Raw genomic sequence first — 10494 nt, forward strand, 5'->3', positions numbered from 1 at the left:
ATGAATGCAGCTGAAATGGCAAGAACTCTCCCTCCTGAGCTCTGATACCACTTGTAGGATCGTATTCGGCCCTGTTTGAGTCGGTCAGAAGAATTCCTATCCAAAACAAGAGGCGGAAACTAATGTTCTGGTGCAATTACAGCTGGATTCACTTTAAATTGCTGTTGTATTGATCTTGATAACGTTTACAGACTCTGACAGCACTTCGGCAGCACTTCGTGGCTCATCGGAAGAAAACACCTACAACACACACTAGTTTCGCTTTTACATACACTATATATAGGCAGACAGGTCTCGCTTATACGGTCATGACCAAATGAGCGGAACCTCCACATTGCCGTATAAGCAAAACTAACATTCTGTCATATAAGCGAAACTTCAATCAATGACACATAAGCGAAACCTATACTAACTCATGTTTCTAGGATTTCGTGCCATATCTAACCTATACAACTCTAGACTCGATATAAGACGTAGTCGACAGACGTAGTTCACCAACATTTAACCCTATTACAAGCTACCGACATGACCTAGACTGTTGACGTAGGTGATAGACATCGTGCACTAACAAACTCCCCCTTGGATATTGCCGGAGTCTTCAGTCAGGTTGTCTTCAGCACTTTCTTCACAGGGACTTGAATCTTTCTTTCGTCTGCTTTGGTTTTCTTCTTAACAAACTTTTCAGCTTCTCGTTCTCTTTATCAGCTTTCATCTTTTCTTCAGCTTGTAACCTCATCCATTTACCTCTATTCCCTTCAAGTTTCTTCTTTTCTTTCTCAGCTTTCAGCGCTTCCTCTTTCTCGATTTTTCTCCACTTAGACGACCATTCACTTTCAGAGTTAATTCCCTTCTGGAAACAAATAGTTACCACTTTCTGGAACTGTAAAGCTTGTTCTTTGTCTTCAGCTTTGTAGCAGATCTTGTTTACGAACAAACATTCAATGTCTTTTGCTGAACAATTGATAAGCCACATCGGATCATACAAGTAGATATGTCTAACTTCATTCTCTACCTTGTATGTAATTACAGCTTCTGTTGACAAGCAGCTGTATACCCAATACAAAAACCCTTTATGGAAATCTTGCTCCATCTTCGGCAGTGGAATGTTCTTCATCACTCTAGGCTTCTTTATCTGTAAGATTGTCTCTTCAACTCCTGTCACTGGATCTATCCTCTTCACTTTCTTTGGATAGTGTGGCTTCAAGTGTTTAAACTCTGTGTAAGCTTCATACTTTATTAAGCCCCAAATAGGCACATCATGCTTTCTAACAGGATAATTCAAAGTTCTAACTTTCAGCAACTCTTCGACGTCCCACCATGGTAAAGACATGATATCCTGAATGTACGCGAAGTATTGAACACCATACTCTCAACGAATAGTATACGCGTTAACCTGTGGCAGAAAGCCCCAACTGATAATGTCACCCAGTGAAACAGCTCTGTCTCTCTTATAAAACTTCAGTGGCCTTTTGAACTTCCTCTCAGTGTCTTTTCTAAACCATTTCTTCCTCTCTTCCCGTTGTTCATCTTTCAACGTTCCATCAAAGTTTTTATCCTTTAAACATTCTTCAACTTTCCTTCTTAACTCATCTATGTTTGCTTGACTGAAGAATTCAACAAGCGTTGGAAAGCTAGACGTCTCAACATGAGCACTTTCTTCATCACTGCAATCTTCAACTTCAACCATGTCATAATTGTCAGCTTCTTCAACATATTTATACTGATAATCTGGCTACTGGTTGATATCAAACTGATTCACTTCTTCTTCAAAATCAAACTGGAAGTTAATATCTTCAATATGTGTCATCTCGATACTCTCATCCATCGTATAAGTATGCCTGATTTCACCTTCTTCTACGTCAGGTTCAAGACGCAGAAACAATTTTTCACTTTCATCAACATTCTGATCATCAACATGCTCCCCCTCACTTCCTGCATTCTCAGGCTCTTCATTTGCATCATCTTGAAGATAATCATCAACATTTTCTTCATTCGACTCTTTAGTAACTTTAATGTCTGAAGTACCTTGATCATCGTCATTCCCATCATCATCATCATCATTATCACTACTTGCAGAAAACACATCATCTGCATCATCTTTCTTAGCCTCATCATCTTCTTCTTCTTCATCATCCTCATCATCTTCTTCGTCTTCATTTACAGCATCATCAATTTCTACATCTTCTTCAAATATACCAGAAACTGCAGAGATAGGACGAGGATTTTGAATAGGTGATTCAGGTACAGTTGATGGAACAATTGCCCTCTCAGTAACTTCAGATACACCTTCAACACCTTTACCCTTATTTTTCATCTCAGCTTCAATCGCAGCTTGACGACGAGCTCTCACCTCTTCAACCTGAATTTCTTTAAACTTTTGTTCGCCAGACTTCCCAATCAAATTCTCTAGCACTTTGTTCATCATAAACATCTCGTGCTCTTTCTTTACATTGGCAGCCTCTAGCTCTTTGTTCTTTAGTTTGAAGTACTCATTTTGCTCATCTCTCCGAGCTTTTTCTTCTACTAACTCAACAATACGTACTTTAAGAATATCAATGTCAGCCTGATCAGCTTCAACTCTTTTCAACAATGACAAGTTTTCAGCTTCAACTGTCTTGACACGCTTTTCAAGTTTCTTTTCACGATCTACCAACTTTTTATTCTCAACACTTCTTCTACCTTCTTTTCCAACTTCTTCACCTGCTCATCATTTACAAAACTGAAGTCTCCAATATCTTCAAGAGCAATATTCTACGGAACACGAGGAAAATTTCTATATCCAGAAGAACCAGGAGTTGTTTGTGCTTGTGATTGTGTGGTTGGAGGTGTTTGTAGAATATGTTGTGATGTGATAACAGGTTGTTCTAGAATTGGTGATTGATGTGGTGGTGATAGATGTAGTGGTGATAGATGTGGTGGTGATAGATGTGGTGGTGTAGGTTGTTTTGGTGGTGATTGATGAAGTGGTGATTGATGTGGTGATGGTTGTTGTGGTTCAGGTGGTGTAGGTTGTTTTGATGGAGTAGGTGGTTTTGGTTTTGATGCACATTTAGGATTAAGCTTGATTGTCAACTTCCAAGCAGCTTTAGAAGTTACAACACGTTTTCTTGCACTAGCCTTCTTCCTACCTCCAGATGATGGTGGTGTTTGAACTTCCTTTTGAACATGATCCGGAGATGGAATGTACAACTCATCATCTTTTTCCTCTCTCCTTTTTCTCTTTAACTGTTTTTCTTTTTGAACTTCAGCCCTAATTCTTTCCAAACGTTCAGTTTCATCAATCTCTGATTCAGATGAGCTTGATGAACTTTTCTCTTCATTGTCACCTTCTTCACCAGCTGCCTTCTCTGTTTCCAAGCCATAATCAATATCTTTTGTTGGTGCAGTTGTCTGTCGACTACATCTTCGTTCGGGTCTTAGAATAGGACGGATTGTATAATGTACGGAAAACAAGAAAACGTGTAACATTTAGGTCCAATTAAGTGTGGTTCGCTCGAACGGACATATGTGTGGTCCGCTCGAACGACAGGTTAATTGGATCCGCTCATTTGGACATGATAGCTGGACCGCTCGAACGTCAAACATCATGGATCGCTCGAATGTCCAAGTGTTGAACCGCTCGAGTGTCACATGTCTGGACCGCTTATTGGGCCTGTCCAATAAGCGATCCCAAGGCTCTATAAATAGGTCTTTGGAGCGGTTCATTTGTAATGGTTGGAGAAATCGTGCCGAAGTGCTGCCGGTGCGAGATTTGAAGTGTAATCAGTGTAAAATCAATAAAACAAGTAGTTAAAGTTATCTGCATGCTATTTCTACCTTAGTTTCTTGTTATTCCGCACCTGAAACCAAGGAGAAAGCCTCTGAACGACTCGTTTGGGTCAGAAAACGATCCTACAATTGGTATCAGAGCTCAGGAGGAGGTTCTCTGCAGAAATTAGCCAGATTTCGTCACTTTTTCTTACTTCTACACCTTCTTTTCTTCGTTCAGAAAGATTTAACGATCGGAATTGTCTCAAAATCTCAAGGATTGTGCGCAACTACACAGTGATAAACCCTAGAAAGTTTCAGATCAAAATTCTAAGTTTAAGTGAGTCAAAATTGAAATTGAATGTGGACCGCTCGATCGAACAGCGTTTAAACCGCTCATTCGGACAGCTCTTGAATCGCTCATTCGGACAACTCTTGGTCCGCTCGAACGAATAGTCTAGATCGCTTATTCGAACTGCTTTGGACCGCTTATACGACTGATTGTGGATCGCTTATTCGGACAGTTAGTCTGGACCGCTTATTTGGTTCATCCTAGTTCGCTTATTTTGCCCAATTAGTTTGCTTTTGTGTCCAATTGCTGATTGGTCCACTTTTCCATCACACTTAGCTCGCTTATTTGTCAACAAATACGTATCAGAATTTTTGCGAAACATGGCGTTGATGTTTGATGAACAGGAGAACTATTATTTCGAAAGATTTAATGATTGGCATCACGGATTTCTAGATGAGGGTTATAGAAAAGTGAGCAAAGATGGATGGGCAAAAAGGTTTAAATATTTTGTGTGTCTGAAAGACGAAACGTTGGATGATCTTAAAGACCGATATAGTGTTTTACTGAATTATTTGAAAGATCATGAGATATATCCGTCAAATGTTGAGAAATTGGAGAAATTTGCAGATGCATTACCGATTGAATGGGGTGAATGTTTGAAAAATTTAAGAGAGGACTCAAATTTTTCAAAACTCTCTCTAAATCAATTCATCAGCAAACTTAAAGCTCATGAACTTGAAACCAGAAAGAAAAAGAAAAAGAAAGAAATGATCAAGGTTTTGGAAAATAATGTACTAGATCTGAGTTCAGATGTGATTGAAGAGATGCACAAAAGGGTTACTAAATGTATCAGGGCAAAACATGTGATGAAATATGATTTTAAGAGAGGTTGTTATATTGATAATAATGGAAATCCTCTTGATTTCGTTAAAATGTTCTGTGCAGGTACATTCATAGCAAAGGAAGAAGAAACTCCAAAAGCTGAAGAATCGGTGAAGAATGAAACAATGTGCTCAACATGCGATAACGTCAAGACTGATAATGACAAACTCGTTAAAGACATGGCAAGTTTGGCATCTGAAGTCAAAAAGCTGAAAGACGAGAAGCACGCTGCTGAAAACCAGATTCTTTGGCTACATGAAAATTGTGAGAAACTAAAAGCAGAAAATGACAAATTGCTAAATGATTTTAACAGTTTGACATTGAAAAATCAAGAATTTGAAGGGCAAATGAAAATTCTTGAAAATGGGAGAAATGTGTTCAGTAAAAACAACATTGAAAAACAGAAAATGATAAATTCCCATCTTCAGAAAATTATCGAACTTGAAAAAGAAGGTGAATGCGCTCAAAAGAAAATCAAAGAGTTGGAAAAAGAGCTTGAAAGCAAACAGAAATCTTCAGAAGATTTAGATTTCTGGATTAAGCTTGAAAACAAGAATCTGAAAGCGAATGAATCAAAATTTCAGGAACAGATAAAAGTTTTGATGAATAAAAAATCTGTTCTTGAAAATTTGAAGAATGATAATGAGAAAACAATCAAGTCTCATTTTGGAAGAATATCTCAGCTTGAAAGTGAAGCTGAGAATTCGAGGAACAAAATTGATGAACTTGAGAAGAAATTGATAGGTTTTGTGACTAAATCTGACAGTTTGAATTTTCCCTGTCCGAAACCAATCAATTCTGTTCCAATAAGTGACAATGTCACAAACTTTGACAAAGTTAAAGATTGTGATGAGAAAACTGATGATGAAAATGAGAAATTTTATTCAGCAGATGAGTCTGAGACAGAGTCTGGTGCTGAAATTAAGAAAAAGAAAACAATTTCAAAATTAAGAGGAAAATTTCAGAAAACTGTTTTGCACTTGACTGAAAAGGGAGAATGCTCTAAGCAAAAACCTGTGAAGAAGATTGTAGAACAGAAACAAATTTTTAAAAATTAAGAAAAAAATTCATCAGTACGATCATCCAATCAAAAGAAAAAATTACAAAAAGTAAAAAATGAAAATTCAAAAATTGTTGGTAATAAGTGGTGCAGGTCGAACCACAGTGCTCAAAAGCCAAATCCAGCAAACTTGAGGAAGGAATATCACCAAGCCAGACAATGCTATGATCTGAGCGTTTGGTGTGAAGGTGGTATACGGTACGATAACAGAGTGTGTTACAGCTGCGGATATCAAGGACACATTGCTGTTAACTGCCAATACTGGAGTTATGAGACCAGGAGGTGCTTTAACTGCAAAATCAAAGGACACATTGCCAGAGATTGCCCAATGAGATCGCATGAAAGATTGAGGGCCAATTCTCAGAAAATGGCAAAGAAGATACCAGTCGTTGTCAAGTCCATAGAATTGAAAGCTTCGGGCCAAAACGTCAGAGAACAGAAGGTCAAAGAACCTAAAGTTCAAGAAACAAAAGTGAAGCTTTCTCAGGGGCAGAAAGACCGACTGTGGAAAAAGAGAAAGAAAGCGAGAGAATATCTCCAAAAGATTTTGTCCTCGGGTTCACCCGACAGATCGAATAAAAGTTCTGATGAATCTACTCCATCAGCTGTAAAGACAAGCAAAAAGAATTCATCAGATACAAATCTGGGGACAAAAGAGGAGAAGAAGAAGGAAAAGGTCGGCGATGAATCTGACGTGCAAAAGTCAGACAAGCCACCTTCTGGCGATGAATCTGTTTCTTTGGAAACAAAGGAGCCACATGTCGGCGATGAATCTGACTCATTAAAGTCAGACAAGCCACATTCAGGCAATGATTCGGGTTCGTCAAAGCCAGAGGAGCCATTGGTTGAGGTAAAATTGTCGAAAACACCCAAGGCTGGTCGGGCTTGGGTGGATCTTTTTAAATGAAAAACCTGACTTGCCGGAGCTCCCAGGTGGGTAAGCGTGGAGCATGAATCGACATCTTTCTAAATCTGTGTTTGAAGGTTTTTGCAGGAATTGCCGGAGATATGGTATCGTGGATCATGAATCGGCATTTTTCTCAAAACTTTAATCGGTAACGTCAATCAAACAAACGGTAAAAAGGTTTGTTTGTGTTTTTCTTACAAGTGGTATTAGACGAGTTTATATTTTTGCAAGTGGTACAGAGGATTCTGAATTGCAAATGGTAAATCAAGGACATTAACTTGTACTTGGATTTTCCTACATCTGATCGAAAAACAAGATGATGATGTAACCCCGTACTTAAACTGTTTGGTAAACAAACTAATTTTCCAGAAAAACCATTTTGATTAAAACAAACTTAAGTGTTTTGAAATCACAATGGGAAAATAGTTTGTTGTGAGGGGGAGTTCTGATTGTTTATGCCAAGTGGATGGAGAATTGAAGTGATTCGATATCATGTTGTCACTTTATCTGTATAGTTTGTTTTTGAAATTTTCCCAGAAAATCAAAATTGAAACATATTTTGATTTTAAGGGGAGAAAAATTTTAAAAAAATAGAAAATTTGAAAATATCAAAAACATCGAAAATTTAAAAACGAGTTTTGTTGTGAAAAAGAGGAAATGATTGTAAATCAGTGGACTATCACAGCACGCTAAAGAAATGTAATGTCAAATGTAATAAACGGTCTCACTGATGATGTGACGATAGGTTTTTGTACAATTAGTAGATTTATTCGGGATATAAACCTAAAATTTCAAACTTGTGAAATTCGTGGGGAACACTACTTGGATATATAGGTAACCCCTGAAATCTCGTTTGAAAGGTGTCGTATTCTGATATACTAGGTGTTTATACTCTATGATGTGTGGGGTATTATTCCGGGACTTCTGTGAACGGTAGTTCTGACCTAGTCCTTGGCTAATACTTTCCGCAAAATGCTTGAAACATAGCATAAAGCCCTCAGCTGATTAGACAATAAAATTGATAATCATCTGTTGTAGCTGAAAAGATCCTCTAAAGGGGACACACTGCTAAGTCGAAGCTGATATCTCTCTGCTGAACGGAAGTTCTGACCTGAGATCCCTCGGTTCTCGCATCTTTCCCCTAATTTATGTACAAACATCATTGTAGTATTCATACCTGTAAGACTGAATATTGGGATTCTGGATACGGGAGTATATTCAAGAGGTGGGACACATGAATTGAACTAAGTTCATAAAACACTTAAATAGTATCCTGAATAGATTGAAAATTGTATGAAAATTTAAGAGGACAACTATATCGTCAATCTACGTGAATCGTTTAGAACTTAAAACGATTAGAAGCTTAACGGTGCTTGTGATGTGTTTCAAAATCTGATATGATCCTCTTGCACAAACTCACAAAAATATGTTTGTTCTGCATTTAAATTCTTGTCTGTGCATTTACATTTCATATTTTGAAAAATCCAAAAAGATTTTCGACAACTGATGGTGAAGAGCTGATTTTCAAAATCTCAAAGGCTAAACTTGATGAACAGACAGGTTGGTTAAGTGGTTTGAAATGTTTAAAATGATTCATTAGGTTGAATCAGAAATTGGAATGTTTCAAATTTGTGATCAGTGTATAATTGTAAATGTTCTCGAATGTTTAGTTGATTCATTAAGTTGAATCACATCTTTATTTGTGTGTAATAGAGTGTTTGAGATGTATGCAGATGATGAGCTGAACAGAGAAAAGCCAGGAAATGATTTCAATGGTGGTAACAACTCCCAGACAATCCTAGCAGGGTGATAGGGGAAGTCTGATGAAAGTTATAGCCAAAGAAAGAAAGATCCAGGCAGAATTCTTGAAGAAGACCGAAAAATATCCGAGAATGTCATGTTGAAGACTCTCACTGAAGATTCCGTCAACATTCAAGGGGGAGTCTGTTGGTGCAGTTGTCTGTCGACTACATCTTCGTTCGAGTCTTAGAATAGGACAGATTGTATAATGTACGGAAAACGAGAAAACGTGTAACATTTAGGTCCAATTAAGTGTGGTTCGCTCGAACGGACATATCTGTGGTCCGCTCGAACGGCAGGTTAATTGGATCCGCTCATTTGGACATGATAGCTGGACCGCTCGAACGTCAAACATCATGGATCGCTCGAATGTCCAAGTGTTGAACCGCTCGAGTGTCACATGTCTGGACCGCTTATTGGGCCTGTCTAATAAGCGATCCCAAGCCTCTATAAATAGGTCTTTGGAGCGGTTCATTTGTAATGGTTGGAGAAATCGTGCCGAAGTGCTGCCGGTGCGAGATTTGAAGTGTAATCAGTGTAAAATCAATAAAACAAGTAGTTAAAGTGATCTGCGTGCTATTTCTACCTTAGTTTCTTGTTATTCCGCACCTGAAACCAAGGAGAAAGCCTCTGAACGACTCGTTTGGGTCAGAAAACGATCCTACATCTTTCAACACTTGTTCAATATCAAGAGATACTGGACCTTGTTCTTTTTCAGCAACAGTTTCCGGTTCTTCTTCCTCTGATTCATCGACCAACATTGTCTCGACAACCTTCTTTTGACATTTCTTCTTTGGTTGTGAAGATGAACCTTCCTCAGCTTGTTCTTTCGGAGTTCTCTTGCCTCCTCTTTTCTTATTTTCTTTTACATCTTTCAAGAACCACTCACTTCTTGTATTTTTGAAACCTTCTAACTGTTTAAGTTCATCAGCTGCGCTCTTTTCCTTCATTTCTTCATCGTTTCTCCATTTGAGATAATCAACAGGATCTGGATCAACGTAGTTTTTACTCTTGATAAAACCAAAGAATTTTGTCTTTGTTGTTGATTCTGGATGATTTTTTATGATATCTGGCCAATACTTTCAGCGTCTCATTATCCATGTGGAACAACGTCAACAAATCATTGTTTTCATCTTTTTCTAAATTTGGATAGGCATGATCAAGTATCATATGTACAAATCTTGGATAGATCCATGTTTTGCTTTTTGATGTAATATTCTCCTTCATGTAATGAAAAATGATTCTCGAAAAATTATACTTCTTGTTCAACACAAGTGCCGTCACGATGTCCATCTGATAATCTCTCATGACATCATAACCACCCTTCTTGTGACTCAATGGATGCACGATTGAATGAATAAAGAACTTGTAAGGCTTGGAAAAACATGCTTTCAAGTAGTTAGAACTATTCAGTGGTCCACTATATCCCATCCTTAGCATACAACCCTTCACCTTCTTTCTGGAAACTTTGTCGGAGAGTTTTCATCGTCAGGAAAGTCCAACACTTCTCGAACAAGTTGTTCTGTAATGATGATCGGTTTATCTTTACCATCCAAACTCACAATCGAAGTTATCGTTTTGCTTTCTTCATCATACTTTGTATTCTTCCAGAAACGCTCAATGTGAGACTGAAAAACAAGATGTTGATTCGTTAAGGCCTTCTGGATAGGTAACCTCTTCATAAACTCCAGAATCTCTTTGAACACAGCCATTTTCGGAAGCTTTTCATCGTACACACAACAGATGTTGTGTAACGGATCAAACTGCACAATTGAAGCCTGAAAGATCCAACATAAACACAAGTTA

The 10494-nt window shown here is 38.0% G+C and overlaps 1 protein-coding gene across 1 annotated transcript; it reads right to left on the reverse strand.

Annotated features, from left to right (window-relative positions):
• Positions 1-1732: 1732 nt before the first annotated feature.
• LOC110887893 (glutamic acid-rich protein-like) lies at positions 1733-10119 on the reverse strand. The gene is made up of 5 exons (XM_022135454.1): positions 9769-10119; positions 9354-9698; positions 2790-3390; positions 2162-2700; positions 1733-2101 (listed from the first exon to the last, which is right to left on the reverse strand). The coding sequence occupies exons 1-5, from the start codon at positions 10117-10119 to the stop codon at positions 1733-1735; spliced, it is 2205 nt and encodes a 734-aa protein (XP_021991146.1).
• Between the last annotated feature and the right edge of the window lie 375 nt (positions 10120-10494).

This window comes from Helianthus annuus, chromosome 11 (assembly GCF_002127325.2).
Source record: "Helianthus annuus cultivar XRQ/B chromosome 11, HanXRQr2.0-SUNRISE, whole genome shotgun sequence".
In the NCBI taxonomy this organism is placed as follows: domain Eukaryota; kingdom Viridiplantae; phylum Streptophyta; class Magnoliopsida; order Asterales; family Asteraceae; genus Helianthus; species Helianthus annuus.